Source organism: Anomalospiza imberbis, chromosome 5, assembly GCF_031753505.1.
Source record: "Anomalospiza imberbis isolate Cuckoo-Finch-1a 21T00152 chromosome 5, ASM3175350v1, whole genome shotgun sequence".
Lineage (NCBI taxonomy): Eukaryota > Metazoa > Chordata > Aves > Passeriformes > Viduidae > Anomalospiza > Anomalospiza imberbis.
Genome location: NC_089685.1, coordinates 57,205,541 through 57,230,194, shown reverse-complemented (window position 1 = coordinate 57,230,194; position 24,654 = coordinate 57,205,541). Strand labels below are relative to the sequence as shown.

The following is a 24,654-nucleotide window of genomic DNA, read 5'->3' as shown; positions in this document are numbered from 1 at the left end:
TCCTCAATTTTAGACTTGTTAAAAATTATACATTTTATGCTAATAGCTTTATTGTTCAATCTGTTAAACTAGTAATAGGTGTCCTGACATAAGAAAGTTGTGTACTGTTCTACAAGCCATGATCTGCCAATTTTGAGCGGACCAACATTTCCACTTATTTGAAATATCAGAACTGTTCCCCTTGACAACATCAGTTACTGCATTCATATATAAAAACTCTGCATTGGTCAAGGTCATGGTCCCTTGTCTTCTCTTCAAAGGCAAGATCTCTGAGGACTGCAAGAAGTTTTAGTATCAATATTGAAAATATTACTGATAGCTCCACTCCCTGGTGCAACAATCTCACTACATTAAATATCAAATACTCTTCTACAGAAGACACAGATTATACCCAAGGGCTGCTTCAAGGCAAGAAATAAAACCCTCCAAAGCTAAAACACATCAAGAACTTCACCTGGGAGTTTAAGGAATGCTACTTGAACCTGATCTTTCAAAGTAACGTATAGTAGCTTTTACATTAAAATATAAACAAAAGTGACTGCTCTAAAAGCCTGTATGAACAAACAGATTTTTGCTCCAAGAGGTGATAAAAGCAAGGAGATGAGAAAAAGAGAGTACAAGGAACAAGTGACAGATCTCAGAAAACCCTGTCACTGGATAAAGCTAAGATAGACCTGTAAATCTAGAAAGAATGAAACAGATACTTTTTTCTCCTGGGAATTAGAAATTGACATTTCAGCAACAAAAAAGCAAAGAGAAGTACTGTGAGAGAAAATGCAGTTATCTGCAAAATGGTCTCCCATCCAAGTGTACACAAAGAGGGGACAACTTTTTCCTCAAAGCTTTTGGGTGTCTCTGCTACCATTGTAACAGCACATGACACAAGCTTAGCAGTGAGTGGTACACAGACATCTGTTCTTACTTTTCATTGATATTCACTCCGACTTTGTCCAAACCAATTCTTCTTGTGCAGGGATCACGTCCAATTGCCAGCAACACCTGCAAAACAGCAATGATTTTTAAAATGACAAAAAACCACAAAAGTGCATTTTCCTTTGGGTATTATCTCCAATATGTACTAGAGATTAGTATCTAAGGCTTGGTGACAGTAAGGTGAATACATTTGTTACCTGTTGTACATTTATACAGTTTAAGACAAACCATGTTACCACCATGACATAACAATACCAGGTTTTAATGCTAAGATTGAAAACAGGCAAATAGCTTTCCCTAGAAGAATACCCCAAGAATATTCTAAACCAATCAGTTAGGGACAGATTCTTTATTTCCTTCCAGTTTTACACTAAGGTATTATCCTGTATCCTTACCAGGGCAAGTGACCTCAAAATACTCCATAAAGGTCTCTTTAGGAAAGAAACTCAGATGCTTGAGCAAATAAAAATAAATTAAAATAGTATTTTTTTAATCTGAAAATAGAATTTACTTATATAGGCTCTCAGCCAATCACTGTCAAAGAATATTATTTTTTTAAATATTATTTGTTTGAACATTTGTCCAGGCCAAATTCCCATCCTATCAACTCTGCTATCTTAACAAATTGTGCTCCCACTTTTGCTATCACAGAGGAAAATTGCTACATGCTTTGTAGTATTGGACAACTGCCCAAATAACTATATAATGCTTCTCATATGACAACTAAGAACTGTCCTGAAGGAATCCCAAGATCTCCTTCAAGACTTACAGATGATCAAACACACCATATCTTCAGAGCTGAAGGTCTTAAAATGCAGCACACACAGCTCACAGCTTCTATGAGGAGTGACAGCATTTCAGTGATGATGTAGCAATAAGAAACCAAAAGTTTCCTTAATGAAAGGATGGTATTGATTTCCTTGCTAATAAGCTTTCACTATTATGAACTAGAAAAACCCCAGTATTACAACCCTGTGCAACAGCTCTGTTGCCATTGTTAAACTGTCTCACGGTATTGGCTGCCAGATGCACTGAGGTGTGTCCTTGTTAGGGGATGATTGATGCACTGTACAGGTAAACAAGGTCACTGGCACACAGTCTTTGCAGTCTCAAGTCTCAGGTTGGCAAATGCCTGTCTTTATGCAGTCTGTGTGGTTCCAAATACTCTAGTCACATTTATTTTTCCTCCTTTCAGTATCAAGGCCTAGGAAAATGAGTGGAGTGAGGCGTGATGGAAACAGCCAATCAGACATACAATACCACACCTGCACACTGCCATTTTACTGTTTTAAGTGTGTAATGAAGTCTCCTGACTGACTTGCCACAGGGCATTAGCTGTGTTTGTGAAGATGTGTCAAGAACAGGTCTTGAGATGACATGTCACCTGTTTGACTCCTGCATGGGGTATTGTTTTTTCCTAACTACAAAATATGCCCTAATTACTATGAAAGCTATTACAAATCATTACTTATCATTTATTGCAAATATCCCACTGGGAAAAAATCCTGCAACTGATTCCACAGGACCAAGCTCATCTACGCCCCTAAGCTAAGAAACAGGTTTCAAAAGCAATGCAAAATGATTTGGCAAGGCAAAATAACCATCGACTTTGGGACTTTTAATTCCAGATTAATTACCTGCTGATTGTGTGCAATTAACATATCGTAATGAATAAAATAATTTTTAAAAATCTCATGTGTGGATAAAAACACCCCACAAAATATCAGCATTTGATGGAAGATTATTTCACATTCTTCATGCATATAGACAGGACTCACAGTATTGTAATCTCCTTCAATTATTTGGTCCCCCGTTGTGGACTTGGCTGTAACTTTCAGTACTCCAGGAGTTCCTTCCTCAACCTGCTCAACCTACAACATTTTGGGGGTTGGATGGGGTAAAAAAAAAAGTTTCAAATAAAGATATACAAATGTATATTTTTACCACCAAATATCATTGAGAGAGTTTTAACCATGATCTAAAACTAGGCACTTACTCTAAAAGTTCTTTACATTTCTACTTGCATATTTTAATGTGATTTTTTATGTTCCTGCGTTTATTCTTATGACCAACACAACAAAATCTCATTTCTGTTTATAAAAGTGGACTGATGGTTAAGTTCTTGTCCAAGCCCATCATATGACCTGTTGTATTCACTGGGGACAGAGGAAGTGGGTAGGAAGGAAACTCTTACAAGGCCTGGAAACACCATCAGACATTTTCTCTAAGTGCTGCCATCATTCCCTCCACCCATGGGAAGCCACTGTCATAAAAATCCCTCAGCAGTACATAGAAGAGACATGTAAGTGTGCAACACTTAACATAATTCTGGGAAATTTTAGTGGTCATCCTACAGATGAAAAAGTGCTTTTCAACAGCACCCTTGTTCCTACTTCATGTTCAATATTTAGAGACAAAAAGAGCGAAGTTTCTGATGAAGATTTTATTTGTCCTTTTTTTTTTTAATTTAGAAAAGTCAACTGTGCTATCCTACCAACCTCAAAGGATCACTGTGCTAAACTGCTTCTGTACAAAGACAGCAGTATTTATAACTCATCTTCTGCCTTCAAAAGTCCCAACAGGTTTTAATAAGCACAATATGCATAACTTCAAACACAATGTCTGAAAGAGATGAGAAAACCTGCTAAAAACATACCAAGCAACTTAAGCTGAAGGATATTTTCAATCAGAAACAGGGGCAAATATTTTATTCCCATTGAAATCAAAGACATATAGTGAAGGGACAAGGTAAAATACACAGAAGTGCATTTTGTGACTGTGGCAATGGACTGCTGGACTGCTCATCACAGGATGCATCTGGAGGAGTCTGCTTGCCATTTAGTTGAAATTATCTGCTTCTAAACACAGTTTCCTTCTTTCTCCTTTCCCATTAGAGCTTACATAAGGCCATGTCTGCAACAAAACCTAGATAAACATCCCTACTTTTCATACAGCATGGGATTTATGCGACAAAAGCCTGCATAAAAACTAAGTTCCTGGAAACATCCATTTTGACTTCTCACAGCAACTCTCATTCTGTGAGAGAGGTTCAGACCCACAGTAGAAACTTGCAAGAGCATTTTTAAATCTGCTCTTGATACTGCTAAGAGTGGAAATGAACAGTCTTCACTGAATTTAATGTTTTAATCCCCAAGGTGTTAAACTTGGCATGCTGGTTTAACATCAAATTGAAATTGCTTAATACAGGATTTGCTATTTCAAAATAATTAAGGACTACTGTGAAAAAAACAAAGAAAAATACTGTTAGCACCCTCTGAAGTCTTTGATAGGGCAACTTTGCATTAGAAAAGAATTTCTAATCTAGTTTAAATTCAACCTGAATTTACCTATACATGTATGTAAGTAGCTGCATGAGTACTCTTACTGAATTCAACAAAAATTGAGCAAGTATTTAAGGATTCTGCCAAGTAAATGATACTTCAAGTATCATACTTCAAGTAAATGATACTCTGCCAAGTAAATGATACAGATGATACTTCTAAAGCCCATTTACTTTTCTGGATAGTCCACTAATCCTCAGCATATAAACAGTATTTGCTGGCTGAAAATTTGAAAATTGGCAATGAAAAATGCAATTGTTTGTGATGCACTGATCTTAGAGGAAATAATCTATCTGCTTAATTATGGGCCTGCAAGAAGAACCAGGACAAGCAGGTGTAACATTTTTAGTGTAGCATATACTAACCCAACTAATTCTGATAAAAAACAATGAATTTCATAATCTCACAAAATTTTCATATTAAGATTAAATTATACCTTTCAATTAATTCAGTTTCATAGAGTTAGTTTAAAACAAAAATTAACTGATTCCATGTCACAGCAGATACTGAAAGTTCAACTTTTGTATTAATTAAAATAATTTACATCTTAAAACATTATGGTAGGTACATCCCAATCAATTGTAGTCACTTTGAGCCTACCTTGATTGGCACAAACTCCCTAATGAAGTTGACTCCATGTTCTTTCATATATTCACCAATTCTGTTTGCCATGTCCTGGTCGAATCCTCTTAAGAGAATGGATCTCACCATTACAGTGACATCTAATCCAAGACCTGCAAGAAATCCTGCACACTCCAAGGCAACATAGGAAGCTCCAACCACCAGGGTTCTCCCTGGACAGTATGGCAGAGAGAAGAGGTCATCACTGGAGGGAAAAAAAAAAAGGGAAAAAGGAAATTAGAAGCAGTCAGAGCACAGAAAGCAAGTACAGAAAAATGTACTATGCTTTATATTTATCTATTTTTTTCTGTAAGAATAGAACTTTATTCCTTTTCTTGCTCATAAAAAAAAAACCCTGCTTAATTTTTTGGAAGTTCATCTGGAATACAAAATCAGTGTGTGACAGATGAAAAAGTTGTATTTAGGAGTGCACATATAAGAAAAAGGAGCACAAAAATTCTGAATCACCCCAAAAATGCGGAGAGTTTTTTTAACAGAAATTTAGGACAAATTGTTGAAAAAGGTAGGTGTTTATTTCCCCTCTGAATCTTGCTTTAAATATTTTGCTGCAAATTTTAGCTCCTGAGGACTTAAAGTGGAAGGGGTTCAGCTTTAAGATAAAATACCATCACCACTTTGAAGACATCCTTTTGCTAAAGCATTATACACAGTGCCAGATATACACAGACATCAAACCACATTAACAGGCAAAGACAGAAGTATGAAATTATGGAAAACATGCTCCTTTGCCTGTTTTTCACTTCTTTCAACTGCTTCATCAAGCTACATCAGTTCTACCACACTTTGGACCTAGACTATGAAACCCAGGCTTCTCCACAGAACCAGGACTCATGGAGGCACCACACTTACTCAGCAGACACTTGGAGGCTGGCAATACAATTCTGTGAATATTTGACTCTAAAATAAGTGTCCCCTTTTTCAGGGTGATGGCATAAAATGTGATTGTGCAATTAAAGGCTGCAGCATAGCTCTGATACACCAAGGAACTCAGTGAAGATTACACAGACAGCCTCAATCTGATAGTCTAACTCTGGGATTCCTGACGCTTCCATCTTGAAGATACTTTAAAGCACAACTTTACAGGCTGTATTATCTGTCATCTTTAATTTCATTACTACTTATTAAAAGGGAAACACACCACATGGTGTTTTGGTTTCAGAGGAATCGTGCCAATTATTTATTTCATTGCTGTAGGTTTGCCAGCCTGTAACTCCAACCTCTATTTCTACAGCAATAAACTTAAAAGTTACTCTGATATGAAAACACATTTTATCTTAATATAAAATTTTTGCTTGGCATTAGCAATTAACCAGCCACTCTAAACCAGTTTTTTCAAAAGTTGAATTACCTTCACTGAGTAGCTGGGAAAAAAATTGTGCTGAGTTTCAAGACTGCCCTGATGCATGAAGACAGATTTCCAGCAGCTTCATAACATCAGCAGCTGTGCTATTTCCACTTTGCCTAATATCTAAGTACAGAGTTTTCTTTCAAGCAGACTGTGCTTCTCAGTATGGGGAAGCATTTACACACAAGGAATGACTGTATTCCTCCCTGTTTTTACCTGCTAATGCAACATTCCTTGTCTCCAGGTATACCCAGGTAGCGTGGTCGTTCACCAGTGGCAATGATAAATCTCTCAGCTGTGTACAGCTTCTCAACTCCCTTTTTGTTCGTTGCCTGCATACAAAGTATTAGTGCAAAGTGAGTGTTTTGCAGTCCCACCACAGGAAAAATTATTCTATTTGAAAAGCATCTCTATTCAGACAGCACTACAGGAAGACACAGCAAACAATGGCTATGGAGTACCTTAACTGTGTGTGGCCCAACAAATTCTCCATATGCATTCTCATACGTGACCTTCTTGTCTCTCAGTGCAACCCGATAGCCCCAGTTCAGTGAACCAATGTAATTCTGAACAGATTCTGTCATGGTCATCCAGTTGTGTTTGACTGTCAGAAACAAAATAGGAAGGTTCATCTTTTAGTGTGAGCTTTTCTTTTTCCACAGCAAAATTGCTATTCTCAAAGAGATTATTTTTATGATCCAGTCTTACTGGGTTTGTCTTACTCCTGTTTTATTTCAGGGTAAATCTACTGAAATTCAAAGAATTACATCCGCACAGATAACATGAAAGGTCACAGTGCAAATAGGTATGACTTAAAACATTGAAAATTAAGACTTACTGAATTATTGGCAGTTTTATATTGATAGATATATATTGACAGCTGTGAGCAGGCGACATTGCTCAACAAATGAAGACAATGCATGTCTGAGAGGTGCCTGTACATGCTTCCAAATACAGGATTGCAGCCTAAAAAATTCATAATCCTATAACTACACACATCATAGATAATAAAAAGTAAAATCCATCTTCTTACATAGTAGTGACAGACACTTAGGGAAAGGAAATCCTTGCTTGTAACTATAAGAAGTTTCTGTCAGGCAACATCCTGGTGTGTTCCCTTAGATGTGATACATTCAGAAATGGAGCAGTACTTTATTACTTTTGTTCACACAATACATTACAAACATGATCTCCATTACAAACATGATCAGGAGCTATTAACAAACAGATAAAACATGGAGGTGATAAGCCCCATGGCTTTAGACTTGAAAAACACTTCTATTTATGTGTAATCCCTCTGAAGTTGCCTCACATTGTCAAAGCCAGCACATGCTGCAGTGCAACAAGCACCTGATTATGAGAACCACCTCAGGATTTTCAGTGCAAATGACAAAACTGGAAAAAGTGTGCTTCTTTACCTTCTTCTGTAAACTGCCACCCAAATTTGCGTGAATCTTGCAAGGCTTGTCCCAGTAAAGCTGCCTGGTGCATCAATTTTTTAGGTATACAGCCCACATTTACACATGTTCCTCCAAGACCTGAGAGAAAGGAACAGAGTGTGGTTTTCACATCAGTGTAGCAGATTTCAAACATAAGAATCAGAGTCTCTGAGTAAAGCTCCTATATAACAGGATTGCAATGAAGAGAAATTTACCCCATGAGCTTCCCTGAGGCGTAGGCGTGACAAAGTCCAGCACCATCACTTTCTTTTCATATTTGGCAGCCTCCTGCAAAACAAATTAAATAAGACACATATCTAAATATTAGAGGTTAAATTTGGAGTAGACGATAACATCATGCATTGCTGAAAAGCTTTGTGACTTTTAATTAAGTTACAATGAATGATTTGCACGGGAACAGACAGTCATTAATCTTCTGAATTCATCTGTGCATTCAGTAGGAAAAAGAAGATGAAAGGCAAAAAAAGGCATTCATCCTACTACAAAACAGCATGGCACCATCTAATACACAGGAGACTCTGTGAGTCCAACCTCCTCTTCACTCCTCCGTCCTGTCACTTTGTTCAGACTATTTCCCAACATACCCATTTACTTTTAACCTACTTAACAAATTCCTAATTAATCCAGTTTTCCCTTCAAAGATGGTTTCTCCAGCATTTGTTTGAAAACACATCAGAAAATGACACAAGCAGTCACATGGCCAAGCATGACAACCTTAATGACTCTATGATCCAGTATTTCCCTAAAAAGTTTCATTAGCAAATCTACAATTAATGCCTGTAAATTATACTGGGAACTACATACTAATTTCATTGCTCCCTTTGTGTTTTTTTAAGAAAAAGGCAAAACTGACAGCAGTAACTGCTGCCATGGAAAAGCACTTAGACAAGCACTAGGTAGCTGAGAAACAGCAATGACAGATTCCTCCCATGAGATGAAGTAAAATAATTTTGCTACTTGGAGTAGCCACAACTATGTTGGCATCATATGATGAATTCTTAGACATGTGAGCAGTAGCAACTTCATGAACAGGATATTACTCTAAGGCCTTGGGTTTGGTTTGGGAGGAGATGGACAGCCTTCAGCGTTCTGTTACCAGTAATACTTGTTAATCCAAATACTTGACAATCAGAATTTCAATTTTAAATGTATCTTACTTCATGCAAAATGCAAATCACACTTCAAATAACGCAGGCTATAGACACCTTCAGAAAATATTGCTGTACTGGATTTCCACTTCCAATAAAGATCTAATCTGGCCAAGAAGCTAATTCCTATCCATTAGCAGCACCTCTGAGAAAGTTCCTCTTAAAGGCATTTAGGGACTGAGACGTGTCATTAAAGCTCCTTTATGATGACAACTCTTAAGCACTGCTCCAAAGAGCATTACCAGGGTTAGCTAAGCAAAATGCATGGATTCCAAAGCTTCTCTCAGCTACATGCTCACATAACCCAGCACAGCATTGCATTGCCACCTTGGCAGAGATCACACAGAGATATAACCACTTCTGAGTGGGCTGAGTGATCTGCCCACAGCCACAAACATGCCCTGCAGGCTCCCAAACCTTTCAGGGCTCAGTGCAGTGCTGCAAGAATGCAGCAAGGCTGCACAGGGAGCTGTTCTGTGTGAGCTGAGAGCAGGGGCCTGGCACCATTCTGAGTCTGCAGCTGGGTTGTACCAAGTCGGCCTGGCAGTGTTTGCACCCCCTGTGGAGAATTGCCTCCAAAGGAACAAGCTCTGGGCACAAGGTAGAGAGGAAGGTGTGCACACAAAGGTGCATGTGTCAGGGTGAAAAGCACACATTTAACCAATCTAGGTAAACTGCTGCAAACCTGAGTGCAGGTAGCTGGAACTTTGTATGAGAGCTGTGCAGCTGGGGTTTTTTCTGTTCTGTTTTTTTTTGGGGGGGGGGGTTTTGGGGGTGTTTGTTTGTTTGTTTGTTTGTTTAAGCACTGTCAACTGACATTCATTTAAAAAAATGAACAATCTAAGTAAAAGTCATAAGTTTATGTGTGTAAAACAATTCCACTTCAAGTACATGAAACTGATTTGAAATACACACATTACTACTGATGGGGATGTTGAATTTATTGACCATCTTCTGTTCTACTTAACAATCAGTTGAGTACACTGAGAATCAATATACTTCACACACTGAGTTGAAGGAATTAGGCAGTTTATCTTCCTACTGCACACCTTTTCTGTTCTACAACTGAAAAATGATGCAATAAACATCACTGTGTCAGTTAGTCTCCTTATGGAAATTTCAACAGCTGGCTTCTTATTACTGCAAACTCTTTTTGCATTACTGCAAGCTCTGTTTTACTCTTGTTACTCTCTCCTGTCCCTGAACATCTCCATCCTCTGAAAACCAGGGTTTACTTCTCTTTGTGGTTCTCAGAACTTTCATAGATCTTTCCTTTAGTCCTCCATCCTGCACCATGACAACAGTGCCCCTATAGGTAGGAAAGCAGTAAACTACCAAAATAGACTATGGATCTACATCTATGGATCGACAATCCATCACTCAGCCCTGCACATTTCCATTATAACAGAAATACTTCTAAGGGACCAGGATCCACTGTGACTCCAGTGCTGTTCTAAAATATTTTCTCTGTATTTTCTTTCACTCTGCAATGACCTCCTCCACGTCTTGAGAATAAAAGAAATGCTCCCAACTAAGCATTAATTATTAGGATTAATCCAGCTCCAGGTCTTGAACAACAAAGTAGTTTTATTTACAGGAATGATCAATTCACTTCTAAATAGCTAATCCTACCATAGACAGAAGAGACACAATGTGCCTAACTACTGATGTAAAGGAGAGCTACTAACTTATATTAAATTTCTTCAAGTTTAAAATATTTGGGATTATGACAGCTCTAAGAGCTGCTATATTTTATACCACTGTGAATTCTTTTATTTAATTCTAGATATGCTTCTAATAGCAATATCCTAACAAAACCCCATAATTCATCTGACTACAGGCAGGAAATACCAAACCCTAGAAAGGAAGGGTGAGACCATAGTTTAAGTATAGACAAAATCTCCATTTATGCAACTATGTAAGCTCAAAAACCACACACTCTCCCCCATTGCCAAGAATTAAAACAAGATACACAACTATATCTGAAAAGATAGTACTTTTATACAAAAGTAGATACCTCCTGGTGTTAATTTTGAATAGAACCTTTTCATTGTTGAGTTTAAATTCAACTACTAATAAACACTAGTAGTAGTTTTGCTGGAAATCTGCTGTTTTCCAGCAGCATCATCTCCCATAAATGGGGACCAAGTTCCATTCTAGCAAGGAGTATTAGGGAATATTAAGGAGTATAGCATGTTTTCCTTCTTCAGAACATAAAGAAAATAATATTGTATAATTGGCACTAACCAAAATGGTGAAAAAGTGAAATAGTGAAAGAAATTTCACTGATCAGACAAAAGTGTTATACCCCTACAGTGTTAAAGATACCAAATCCAAGACACCGGGGATGTCACCCACCTACTTTCAAGGAAAGTATAAGTGTGTATTTTCCCCGTCATACCTTGGCAGCTGCCAGACCTCCTGAGCCTCCACCAATGACAATGAGATCATAGTCATAGGAATCCGGCACCCGCGTAAGCCCGTTCACTTCCATTGTTTTCCGAGGATTGTCTGCTTCCTTATGTGCCTGAATGGAGAAAACAAAAAGTATTAGGGAATATTGAAACATTACCATAGCGTTCATAAATTAGTATTTTCAGTAGCAAATATTGTGATAAGGGAACATAATTGCATCTGAATTTTCTGAGTTTTGTTTTTAATTAGCTTTTAATTTCATCTTCCTAATCCATCTGTGAGTAGCTCTCTACCTGTCAGATAGTGAACTATAAATTTTCTTGTTTGCTGGAGCACTGGGCTTCCTTGCAGAGCATAGTTTCCCACAACAATGCAACCCTAGAGCCTCCTCATACTGTACTCCAGGATGAGATAGCTAACTGCTGACACAAGCATTCCATTAATTTATTTTATTCTTTTCATCTGCCCTGGACTTTCCTAATTAGTGCTTTTCCCCTCCTCCTGCATATGCGTGTAGGAAAATACAACAATCCTATGTGACGCTGTACTAATCCCCAATAATTACCAGCCTTACTAACAGAATGAACAGAACTGAATGAAGAAAACCATGTCTGAAAGCTGTGTTTTTGTAATATGCCAGTGTTTATCATTGCTTTGGCTTAGCATAATTTTGGCATTAAATGGACCACTATGGTTTCACAAAAGATTTAATTTTTTTAATCACAGCTACTACCACAGAAAAACTACCCATTAGTCCTAAAATGCGTTTTGGCAGCTTATGCCACAAAGAACATAGCACTGTCTTCATATACACTTTCTAAAATGAGCCTTTATACTTCATTTCTAAAACTCCAATTTATGACGGCTTCAGACCTTCTAACCTTTGGAATTGTGGTAAAATTCTCAATGCCTCTCAAATTGCAGGACAAGATCTGGAGTGAGTAAAAATCAGATTCTTTAGCTGATGTAAATCAGTGAACATCAATTAAAGTAATGAAAAACTTTTAAGACCAAACCCATAAATTAAGAATCCCATACTTTGCCACTTTACAAATATGTGTTTCTGTCTGCCTAACTTGGTAGGACTTGATTCAGTACTACTGGAATAGTTGTGGCAAATCAAAGGAAAGGGAAGAGTCCAAAGAAGTTTCCCTTGTCTTTTCATCTTAATTTTGTTTTGCATTAAACAGCCCTTTGTACTCAACCCATTCTACTGTTGCCTTCCTCTGAGGTTATTCCCTCTCCATTGCCTTCCTCTGAGGTTTGATTAGTCCTTCTCTATAACTATGTCTACCCCACTGCCTGCTGCCAGTGCAGCCATCCCACTGACAAAAATCCCCTATTGCTCAGACAAATTACACAGCAATATCAGCAGAAATTCAGGCTGTGCATCTGCCTGCATAAAGTTAGATTGTAGTAGTATTTCATAACCCCAGGCAGCATGTTAACAGTAGAAACAAAACCTAGAAAACACCTGAGGCCGCTGTGAAGACATTCAAAAATACCTCATTCTCCTTTGTCTTCTCCTCCTGCTCTACCACCCCAACACACACCCCTACCACTGAACCTACTTTGCAATTGGTTCCCTTTTTCTATTTTTCTAACACAGCCATTAGCCAGGATCAAACTTCCTACCACAATAAGAGCAGAGAGGCATGTATTCAACTGTGATATGCAGCTTCACTTCATTTGTACTTAGATATGTAAAATTAGAAAAATGGTGCCATTCTTTTCCAAAGCACACCTTCTTGCTAGCTTAGTGGAAACAGGATGGTGTGAAGCATAAAGGGAGACTAACTCCCCCACAGTCATCAGACCCAGCTACTGAGAATGGTATCTTTATGAGGCACAGAAGGAAACCACACCAACTACTCATTTGCTTAGATCACTACTTATATCATGCTACCTTTTTTCTTTTCCATTTAAGAAAAATGCTTTATGTTTGCACATGGATTAAGAAACTTCAGTTTTTATTTCCTACTGTTTGGTTCATTTCTCATTAATTCTTCGTAATACCTCTTTATGAAAACATATTAAAAGTTTAGATTAGACAAAGTAGACTACAAGCTTCCTCTCATCCTCCCGAACCCTGCTCCAAAGCAGCCAGGCTCTTGACAAGCTCCACATCCCATTTACTGGGGGAACTTCTTCATGACCATGATCCCATCCTGAGAACAGATCTCTTCACCCATGAACTACAAATTTTACAATAAAGTCTACATCCTGGTTATTTTTCAATGTCAAAACTAAATTACAGACTTTGAAATGTATCTCCCCCTACCTTTAAAGTTATCTCATGATCTCCTGTTTGCTTCTCCCGTACAGAAACAACTGTCTGGGAAGTTTCTGCCGCTGCTTCGCGCTGCCCTTCTCGCAGCTTTGGGGCTCCCCCTGTGAAATCAAGGGTAAAAATAACGTAGTGTCTGGAGAGACGTCCTTTATGAGGGCTGTGCTCCTTAAGAGAAATTGTCTGGGGGAGTGGCCTGGCAGCTTCATCACTTCCTCATCTGTGGCATGTCTGTCCCAGGGGAGAGTTTCCTAAGGCGACTCATGACTCATTTGCAATGTTAGGATGACTTGCGATATTTTCCTGCTGAATAAAATCCCATACGAGAGTTGGCTGATATTTCAGTACTTTTGGCCAATCTAACAATATGCTTGGATCAAAGCAAGGAAATCATATTTCCTGTGGCTAAGCCTGAAACTTCAGTCTTAAAAGAACATGTTGATTTTTATGGTTTTTGCCCAGTAAGTGACATGTAAAGTCTTGTACTTTTTAAACTTAATTAAAATTTTTTAGTTTTCTCCTGCAATTAATTGCCTGGAAACTTCTTTTAGTTCAATGTATTGATAAATGTATTCAAAAGGCTGGAAAAGATCAGTTTTCCCACTGGACATAACTGTTCTTATTTATATATATATGTATGCCAAATATAAAAGTTTAAGCATATAAGTGAAAAGAAAAAAAAATTTATTTACACACAGTGAAACTTTATTTGATCTGGCATTGAAAAAGAAAAAAGTGGAAAATCTAATAGTTGATTGGAATGCATTATCAGCTCTGCCTTCCTCCACATAACTCTGAATTATGTTATGCTTAATTTCAAATAAATGGGTCAGTACACAGTTGTTTGTACTTAATCACATGCATACTTTGCACTGTACAACCAGCATTAATTAGCAGACACTAACATGTGCCCATACTTAGAGAAACAGCCATACTGAATGCTATGTAGACATTCCTTGGGCACTGAGCCCACAAACCTGAAAAGCATTCACATATACACAAATGAAAAAAGACAGTCATTGAAAACTGGACTGTAATTTTGTAATTTCTGACTTCTTCAGAATTGCTAAAAATTCCTTTATCTCACAAAGATATTGGGAAGAGTACTTTAGTGATGTTGGTAAAGGGGTTTAAAGATCAGAACTCTTAAAAGTAATATTAATGATGGATACAACTTTTCTGATTCTAGTTGGGGAACACTCAGATGTAAAACAAGAAAAGCAAGAAGACAGGTTTTGAACAGCCTTCACAATGAATAATTTTTTGCTTCACTATATTATATTAAAGCTACAGTCCTGTGTGTACCTGAAGCAATTGAAGGAGTATTTTTTATTCCTGCAAGTTTGAACAATCTCAGGAATGTTCACCTAAAACTGTAGCTTCAGTGAGATAAAATCTAGTCATTAGCCAACACAGGCCCTTGTATAAATATCTCTAATAATTTTCAGGTAGATCTGTGCCAGAGGTACCAAGTTTTAACAATAGTTCCAAAACCCAAAGGCAACCATAGCCCCTGGCAAAGACTTTAAAGGGTTTGCATGTTGGCTGGCTCTGCTTCTGGGGGCCTCTCCCTTGTTGGTTTGGGCAACCTGCCACAGGCAGCATGACAAAGCAGAAAGTGCTCTGTGTGTCACCAGCGTGCTCTCCATAAAATTCCATCCGTTAACAGCAATTGCGATAACCCACAGTCCTGGTGAATAATCGATACTTTCCAAAAATGAGTCAGGAGACACTTTGTTTCAGAGTGAGACTGCTAAAGAGAACCTGAACCATGGATCTGCTCTGGATAACCTTCTGAGATGTGGTGCTGAGGATGACTCTCTGCCTGGTACGTATGAGCGTTATTCAGCAAGTCTGTAGCAGGGAAGCCTAGTGAGGCTCCTGCCCTGTACTACCACCGACTTTTGGTTTTGCTAATCCCAGCCTAGGAGGTGGTGGCTGGTGAGGTGGCACCTTTCCTATGACCTGCCAAGGGCTCCTTGATATGAGGTGAATCAATCTAACCAACCAATACTAAAAAAAAGGGGACAAGTATATTCTTTTCCACCACACTGGCTTTTTCCTTCTTGGTGTCTGCATATTTGGCACCAGGTTTGGCAGACTTCAGACTCATGCATGAGTTAAATCAACTCATTAACCTACGAGAAAACTAACCCAGGAGAAGAAAAGTTGTGGATGGCTTCTGACCAGTCTAACAAGCTCAGCCAGCTCAGGGAACAATCCTGTGATCACCACAGCTGATGCCAGGACAAAGGCATTACCAAACCAGTAGAGAGTAAGAGGAGGCAGCAACACCTCTCACTGGTAGTGGCAAAACTGCCAGTTTTGCTAAGAACTTGTTAAACACAAAAAACCCCACCTGGGGAGATAAAAAAAATACAGTGAAACAACTATGGCCTATTCAACCTATATCCTTCCTTACTGGGAGGGAGCTTCCTCAAAAACCAAAGTCCTCCCTAGCACTGAGGCGTCTGAACTTTTGACTGTTGTGTAACTTCTGGCTAGAATGAAAAAAGGCATGATTGGTTTCAGAAAGCTTTGATCAGGTGGGAACAGGACCAGCCCAACCCAACAGCATGGACAAGCTTCGTAAGCGGAACTGCTCCAGGATAAGAATTGCCTTACCCTACAAAAGTGATCCAGGGATCCCACCAGCTGCAGAGGCAGGGCATGGGCACCCATGGAAAGCACTTGCCTTTCAACTACTCACTCTGAAGGTCTAGAAGTGGTGTTTCAAGGCAAAAGTCTCCACTGATTTACCTAGAGTTTTTGTATCACAGAAAAGAACATTACCAACAAGAACAAACTTCACATTTTCACAAACTATAATTAAAAAAAAATAGCTGTGTCCACTCAAGGAGTTCAGAAGACATCTCTAAATTTGTAATGTTTCTGAACAAACACATAAATTGCTTTATTGCCCTATCTTCAGGCATTTGGGAAGTACAGGGTATTTCATATGACAATGAATATTTACCTTCTGTCAAAGTGATCTTTGTAGGTTGAGAAATTTTCAGGTTTTCCTTCTAGATTTGCTCATTTCTGCACTATCCTCACAGGTCACTACCTCCCCTATTGTGCAAACTCAAACATTTGGTAGTGACGACAACAGAGCCATTACATCATTTAGATTTTCAGGGAAAAACCCTGAGCCCTTAAAAGATACACTTCCAGCCTGGATCATATCACAAATACACACTGAGAGGATGCCTTGCAGTCAGCTGAACTGACAAAACTGAGAGGAAATGGAAGCCTGTGACCTTGCTGGCATGGTGTTGTTTGCTTTACTTACTAAATTGTCTTTGTCCCAGTTATGAGTTTTCTCACCTTCACTCTTCCAATTTTCTCCCCATCCCAGCAGGGAGGAGTGAGTGGGGCTGAGCTGTCAGCTAGCCTCTCAAATCCAAAACCCACCAAGCTTTAAGACTTGACAAGCAAAAGAGTAAAGTGCATTTTCCTAAGAAATCAGAAATTCTCTGAACTATGTTATTGCTTATATTTATCCAGTGTGTTGCTGTAAAGCCCTTCAATTTTAATTCTATTTTTATTCATGCCCTTTTCATATCTAAGAGCTTAAAACTCCTTCCATTTAAATAAGGGACTGCTTGAATGGGATCAACATCAAGGCATAATGTGGAATAACTGAACTTTGCAACTAGTTGAAGCAAGGGCTCTACTTTGTCAGATTTCTGTTAGCAGAGTCCTGACAGTGGTACACAGTAATACTCCAAAACACCTCCTTCCTTCATGAAAATATAAATTCTTTTTACCACAACCATTTAAGTACAAAAAGCATTTAGAGTAAATTTCATAAGTAGGAAAACATTTAGATACAAATTTTCTTCTGGGAACTTTCCAACCTAAGTGTTGAGTTCTCTAAGCCAGAAAAGAAAAAAGCCCTCATCATTCTCAGCCAAACAAATGCAGTTAATATATAAAAAAGGCAGAAAACAGCAGAAAGCCCCAGGGCACAGTATTCTCAAAGGACAGTAAAAATCTACTGACAACTGTTAATCTAACCTCTGTGTAGCAGGACAGGAATTACAAAATCAATACCAACCAAAGAAGAAACACTGACAGAGGAATGATGAACGCCAGATCAAATGAAATACAAACTTTCAGGTGACATCCGTCTGAGAGCCTGAATCAAAGCTCTCTATAGCCAGCAGAAAAGTTCCCACTCAAAAATGGCATTAAGTGACAAAATTCAGCCTTTCAGGTTAATTTTCCAATGAACATCTGGGGACTGACTCAACAACATCCTCCAATCAGCTTTCCACTCAACATAGGTCAGCACTGTGTTTGGAGGGCTGCAATCCACCACCTTTCCATCCAAGAGGAACCTAGGGCAAAACACTCAACACTCAAACATCCCCTTCTCTAACAATCATCCACTCAAATTTATAATCTGTCTCATCCAGTTAGTCTGAAAAAAGGGGTTCTGAAACTGGTCTCAGCTTCTAGTTTCTAGCAAAAGAAGTAATTTCTACTTCCAGGCTTTTTTTTTCCTTTTCTAAGTATTCATGCAGCTACCACAAAGTCCAACTGCTTTATGGGAAAGTATATTACTTTAGTGATTTTAACAGGGACATCATTGTACTCCTTGGTTTGTTATGAAGTCATACAAGACATGTTTCCATACAAGACATGTTTCTGCCATAATAATTATGGAACTTAACTTAAAATCCCACCCCAACAAGACCTGGGCTTTCTTACAGACTTTCCTAGTAGTGCTCTCACCCACAGAAATTTCTCAGCAGCATCAGGGAGTGAGTACTTACCCTTGAAAGTCTTCAGCCATTCCTCATTCCTTATGTAATTGTTTACAGTAAACCATACAGGAATTAGCCAGGTTGCCCTAATTAGCACTAATAGGGATGTTTTCTGCAAGCATAACATCACATGCTGACCTCAAGTTCTTCCAGAACATCTACAATACAAACTCTGTTGGCTTTAACAGAACAAGCTGTACAAATTTAACTAAAGTAACTTTCAGCTTCTCTCCTCCTCAGTAAAAGGCAACCAATCTTACATTAATTATGTATCTTGGACCACTTTAATCTTCAATTTTACTTCATTGTGAACTAAATAAGTAGGTTATGAAGATCTTAATATAAAGTTTGTCTGCCTCTGGAACTGTGGGTATAAGCTACAATATCTCATATAACAATTTATATGCAATCTTTATGGAAAATATGATCTTACAATACCAGTAATTTTAACATAGATTTTTGTCTATTTCCTTCAAAAGTCACAGTTGCTTTGGGATTTACCCATATTAGTTAATGCTTTGTCTAATCTAAATCAAAACGAAGGAAGCTGGGTTCTGATATAACTACCTGTAAAGTGTATCATGCTCACAGTGCCATCCATACTGACTCACCCTTTTTTTTGGGATGACCTTAAAGAGCTGAGCTTCCTGACTTTTCTTCTTGAAATTCCTGTGGCCAACACAAATTTGTGGTCCCCACAAACTGTGATTAATATTCTCATGCTACCTATCTTTTTAATTCCTGGTCAGTAAATAAACAACTGACACAAGGAGGAAGCATCACCAGCCTCACTTGAATAAGTGTGGCACCTGAGGCCAGAGAGGTAAAACAGTACTCAGCAGGGATGGAACAGGCTCTCCTGGCGCAGGTGCCATTCATTAGTCCCTGCTGCCACTGGCCATGCCTTTATTGTTTCTACCACAACTAAAGCCATTTATTCATTCACACATTTCTTTGTAATCAGGCTTGCATTTGAGTCACAGAGAACATAAAAAATGGTGGAAAACAAGTCACACACAATCAGGCTCTTTTGTCAAACCACCCAGTATTAAAACTGAACACAGTTAAAGGAAAATAAGCTCTTTGCAGGTAATCTTCCAGTAAGGGCATGAAGTTTAAGGCAGGTACAACACCACGGAAAGTACCTGGGTACTTGGCTCAGAAATTTGGGATTTTTTTCCCCTCCCAAGTGGGGCTTTGTTAAGAGATGAGGAAAAAACCTAGATGTTTTATTCCAGAGTAATCAAAGATTTTTGTCTTTTAAAAACAAAAGGACTTGAGTGGAACCATTTAATCCTGCTTGTAGCAGCCCAGCAAACAATGACACAGCATTTCTGCAAGGAGAGGGAAGAAGCACAGCCTAGCAGGTCACTCACTGCCCTCTGAACTCTCCTGCCACCAAAGCGATCCGATAAACCAACCCTATGCACACGTGCCTGACAAAGGCCTGGCTGGGAACGGTTGGGAAGGGTGGCTGGAAAACAACAAATACCTTACACCTGTAAGCCAGGGCTACCGAGAAATGCTTGCTTTGTGTCTGGCTGTGCAAACAGCAGAGGAGATAAGGAAGTTAGGAGTTTCCTTCCCACCATGCTGGGGATGCAATGACAGGACACAAAAGAGGTGACCGTGTCAAACAGCTCTTTCTTCCTTGAGCATCTGACTCAACAAGCAAAACAGGCAACTTTGCTAGAACAGAAGATAAAATGAGATGATATCTCTGTTCACTTGGTAAAACCAGTTCATTAGCAGATTCCTAAGAAAAGCTAGGGCTACGCTAGACTAAGCCACTACTATTTTCTATGGAAATAAAAATATTTGCATGCTTCACTTACTGCCTCTTTGCATTTGTATGTTTTTTATGCAAAAGACAGTGTTGGGCGAGAGAGGGTTGTAATAGCCAAAAATTATTGGGGATCACACAATTTCATAGAGTTTACCATAAATGAATCCCTTTACATACTCAATACTACAAGGCATAAAGAGTACACATAGGAAAGGCAATATGCTCTGGAAAGCAAAAGCTGTGAACTTTTTGGAAGAAAAACAGAAGGTAAAACCAAACTGAAGATAAGGAAAAAGGGCATCAGATATAACCAGGCAAGTTAGGGGATGGTTCTGCAAGGAAGACCTACAATATGACACCATATTCAAAAAAGGAAGTTATTTAAAAGTATGAATGGGGAAAAAAATGAACAATGGGGGAAAAAATGAGCAAGCAATGGGAAAAAAAAAACAACCAGGAAATACATGAGTTGAGCTATAATCTAGAAGGCAGCTGCATGACAACAGGCAGGTATGAAAAACCAGATATCAAAAACAAGGGATACATTGTAGATATCATATCCTCAGGAGATAGCAGTAGTAAAGAAAAATGAGACTAATTTAGCAATTCAGTATACTAAGTAAGCCCCAGTGCACAATTTTATCTGTTATTTGGCTTGTTTCCTACTAGCACAATCAAAACAGAAACAAGGCACCCTTCCAAAGGGTGACTGAGATGGGCTTAATGGAGGAACAACCTTCAGACAGGAACAAGCAATGGAGCTCTATCTCCAAAGTTTTGAAAATAGAGAAACCATAAAAAAGGACTGGAAAAAGGAGACGAATACCATACACTGTTGAAGGCCAAGCACCATTTCTGTTCACAGCAGAAATCAAGGGGATGGCACAGTTATTAACAAGGGTTGAGGAAATACATGGGTATCCATTAAGCCACATCCAGGATTTGAGTTCACTCTACTTTTTTGCACAAAGAGTGCTATGACACATCTGTTATTGTCACCTGAGCAACTCACATGTAAATTATATGGTCAACACATTTCCAGGAAATACTGCAAAAGTAAAAATATTTGGGGCCTCATTACTGTGACGCTCACCACACGTAAATGTCAACACAACCTAATTACTACTGGTGTTTGTGCTACAGCACAGAACTAGGACCACCAAAGTGGATCCCCTGTTACTCCACCTCACAGTTATGCTGCATTCAGAGGCTCTCATATTAGCACTAAAAATGAGGAACAATTATGCTAAAACTACTTTTTAAACTGACTTTGTAGAATCCAGCCCAAATTTCATTCCCAGTCTACTTTCCAGGCCCACCAGTGAGTGTGTACTGAGTGCCCAGTCCTGCGCAGCTTCAACGTACAACAAAGTCAAACCAAACTTAAACACAGCCACTCATAATATTCAACTATGACAGTCTGGAATTTAAAAAAAAAGCAGCACTTAACATTATAACAAGTTAGAGTCCCACAGAAACAAACAATATGTTTTATACAACAAAAGCTGCAACCCAGGCTGTCTTAATTCTGAGATGTGTAAGTTCAGTCCCTTATTGTACAGCTTTGAATTTTTTCCTTAATCCTTTCTGCAGTAAAATGCCTGTTTATAATCCAGAAAATTAAGTAAGTGTGGAGACAATTTAACAAAAAAATCAGGAAAAGCACTGTCTTCTCAGGTACTTCTAATTTTCATACCTTTATACTCACAAAATGTCATAAATACTGCATATGCAAAATGCAATTGTTAAAGTGTACTGAATGCTATTTGAAGATTGAGAATAACATTTTTGAAAGCACAAGGTAAAGACAAGGGAATGTATTTAAGAACTTTGTTATGCAAACTGTATATAAGCACCCTGTCTTAACATTTTTACTTTTTCCTGTGCTAGGCACCATTTTTTTGCCAGTTGTGCGCATTGCCAGCTTGCTACTGTTTATTTTTTTAAACATTTTTAGATCTTACAGTGAATTAATAACTGAATCTAATATTGCCATTGATAAAAGATGGAAAGGTGAGAAAAAATCCAGAGAAGAAATGAAAAATTCTTACAGCTATCAACAGCCTAATTTCTTTCTCCTACTACACACATAAGTTTAAATATACTTTGTCCAAGGGACGTATATAGATATTAAAACAACAATCCTGCTTGGTATGACCAACTATAGAAAGGGATTCATTTTAGATTTTTCATGATTCAGAGTCAGTTAAACAATGAGTAATTAGCATATTTTGATTATGTTTCTGGTTTCATGTAAATTATGTAACTCTGTTCAAATTTCTGTAAATTATTTTGCTTTAGTCTTCTATATAAGTTCTTCAACAGCACCCAAAACTCTTCTCATGTCTTGTCCTTGATGGACACTAAAAACTTTTATGTGTTCCTTTAGGAAATAGACATTGGCTTTCAGATAATAATTTACTCATAAGCAACTATCCCAGAAGCAAATCTGCCTTGATGCTGATATACAAACCTTGTCTCAGAGTTTAAACCAACCTTCCTGGAGAATTACTTTGAGATGCTACCAAGAGTTGTAGAATAGGCAACAGGGAGTAGTAATGTCTTAAATTGAAAAGCCAAAGATACAGCAGAGCATATAAACCAAAGCCCAAACAACATTTAGCCTAAATGAGTCAGCTTCACAATGCTGAAAATGCTCATTGAGATGCAGGTTTCATTTCTGAGTTTATGCCAGAAGATAGATTGTTAGCCAGAGAAACCAGGTTTGGGTATAAGTCCAGAGCAGCTCACTCTGCCCCAGACTTCATGCTACCACACCTGCACAGATTTCAGCATCTGCTTTAAAACTAAATTAGGTACTTCTGAATCATAACATGGTAGTGGCAGCATTAGGTAAGGCAACTGCTGTCAGGTCACAGCACTGTCCTCAAAGTACAAGGACAACTGGACTCTCTAGACAGTGGTTTGAGGGGTTTTTTGTTTGCCTTTTTTTCTTTTCTTCCCTATTCCTTCCTCTTAGGATCAAGGAACATCTAGTGCTTCCAATGCTCAGACCAGAGGATTTTATGTCGGTATAATTGAAAGATCTAAGCAATATGGAGCCATAACAATAAGCCTATTTCAAGAGTTTTAACTGTTACAAACATCTTCTTTGTATTTGCCAGCTCCTGCTGTGCCTCATGCAAATTCTTACTGCACAGGCATCTTTACTTTTTGTATGCCAAGGTTTTGACAATTTCCATCCTGCATAATAAGACTTAAAATATCATGTAACACCTTAAAGCTCCCAAGGTGGTTTTGTGTCAATGTCCTCAAATTATTGCAAGTGTAAGAACATGTTTAAAAACAGTCCCTTCTACCACAGTCTACATGTGGTAGAGCTGAAAACACTCCTATAGTAGTACATGCTCAATGAAGTACTACATCCTAAGAGTGCCTTTTCATTCAGGCAGAACTGCTGCTCAGTGCCAGATGGAAGCATTAGGTTCATTTTCAGGCCTTCATTACTTTGAGCCCATTATTTAACTCCTTTCATCGGGTTTTATAGACCTGGTGAGAGCACAGTTAATGCTGTGCCCATGGAGCATCTCAGCCTGAAGCTCTGACTCTGACGAGGCACAGAGCAGTCAGCTGAAACACAAATCTCCCCACTCTGTCGTGGGAAGATGCCTCAATCCTGGCAGGCAGAAATCCTGTCCATGGACCAGAGGGCCATTCAACTCCCACCTAACTCCGAATGGTGTTCCTAACTCCAAATCTTGTTCCCTCCTCAGCACAGACATCCTTCAGGCCACACCGTGGCAGTCCCCGGGGACGGGGTCCGACACCCAGCATCGCTCTGATCTACCGTGAGCGGGATGATGCGCACAGCCTGCCCGATACAGTCACTCAGGGAGGCAGAGGCCGTGCTTGGGAGCAGCTACCCAGCACAGGCGGAGCACCCGCGGTCACCCTGCCGAAGGCACAGCAAAGCTGTTCTGCAGCGCGGTACCCCCGCGGGGCGCCCGGCCGCCAGCAAGGGAGGGAGCCCCAGCTCCGCCTTGCCGGCTGTGTCACGGGGAAACCGGAGCCGGTCCCTCCGCCCCACCGCGCTCGGAGCCCGCCAGGTGCTAAGCGCCGCCGGGCGGGTGCTGTCCGCCGGCAGCCGCCTGCTGCCTACCTGCCGGGCGCCGCCGCTCCGGGGGCGCGCCGCCGGGCGCCTGCCGCACCGCCTGGCTCTTCCGCAGGGCGCTGCCCATGGCGCGGGCCGGACGGGACGGGACGAAACGGGACGGGATGCGACGGGACGGGAAGGGATGGGACGGGACGGGACGGGACTGGACGGGATGGGACCGGATCGCCACCCCGTCCGTGGCGGCGCCCCCTGGCGGCCGCGGCCCCTCCCTCCGCCGCGGCCCCCCGCGCGGCCCGGTCGCGATGGCGACGGACGCGGGCGGGCACAGGCCGGGGCAGGCGCGGCCCCTGGCGGGGCCCGGGCGAGCCCAGGCCCTGCGCTCCCGAGCGAGCGCTCCGTCCTGCGGGCTCTGGGGTGCTGGCGAGACAAGGGCGTTCAGGAGGTGTTCTG

General features: G+C 39.7%; 1 protein-coding gene across 3 annotated transcripts in view; it reads right to left on the bottom strand.

Moving 5' to 3' along the window:
- TXNRD1 (thioredoxin reductase 1) overlaps positions 1-24,325 on the bottom strand; it is a 35,446-nt gene extending 11,121 nt beyond the window's left edge. The window contains exons 1-10 of one of the 3 annotated variants that reach the window (XM_068191025.1): positions 24,250-24,325; positions 13,566-13,675; positions 11,271-11,396; positions 7,916-7,988; positions 7,680-7,799; positions 6,723-6,865; positions 6,478-6,593; positions 4,875-5,100; positions 2,712-2,804; positions 923-999 (exon numbers count right to left, since the gene is read on the bottom strand). In XM_068191025.1, coding sequence (XP_068047126.1) covers positions 923-999; positions 2,712-2,804; positions 4,875-5,100; positions 6,478-6,593; positions 6,723-6,865; positions 7,680-7,799; positions 7,916-7,988; positions 11,271-11,363 — 941 coding nt within the window. In that variant the 5' untranslated portion in view covers positions 11,364-11,396; positions 13,566-13,675; positions 24,250-24,325. Of the gene's footprint in view, positions 1-922; positions 1,000-2,711; positions 2,805-4,874; positions 5,101-6,477; positions 6,594-6,722; positions 6,866-7,679; positions 7,800-7,915; positions 7,989-11,270; positions 11,397-13,565; positions 13,676-18,352; positions 18,640-24,249 lie in introns of those variants that run through there. The other 2 variants (XM_068191024.1, XM_068191023.1) reach the window with 2 other exon arrangements.
- Positions 24,326-24,654: the final 329 nt, after the last annotated feature.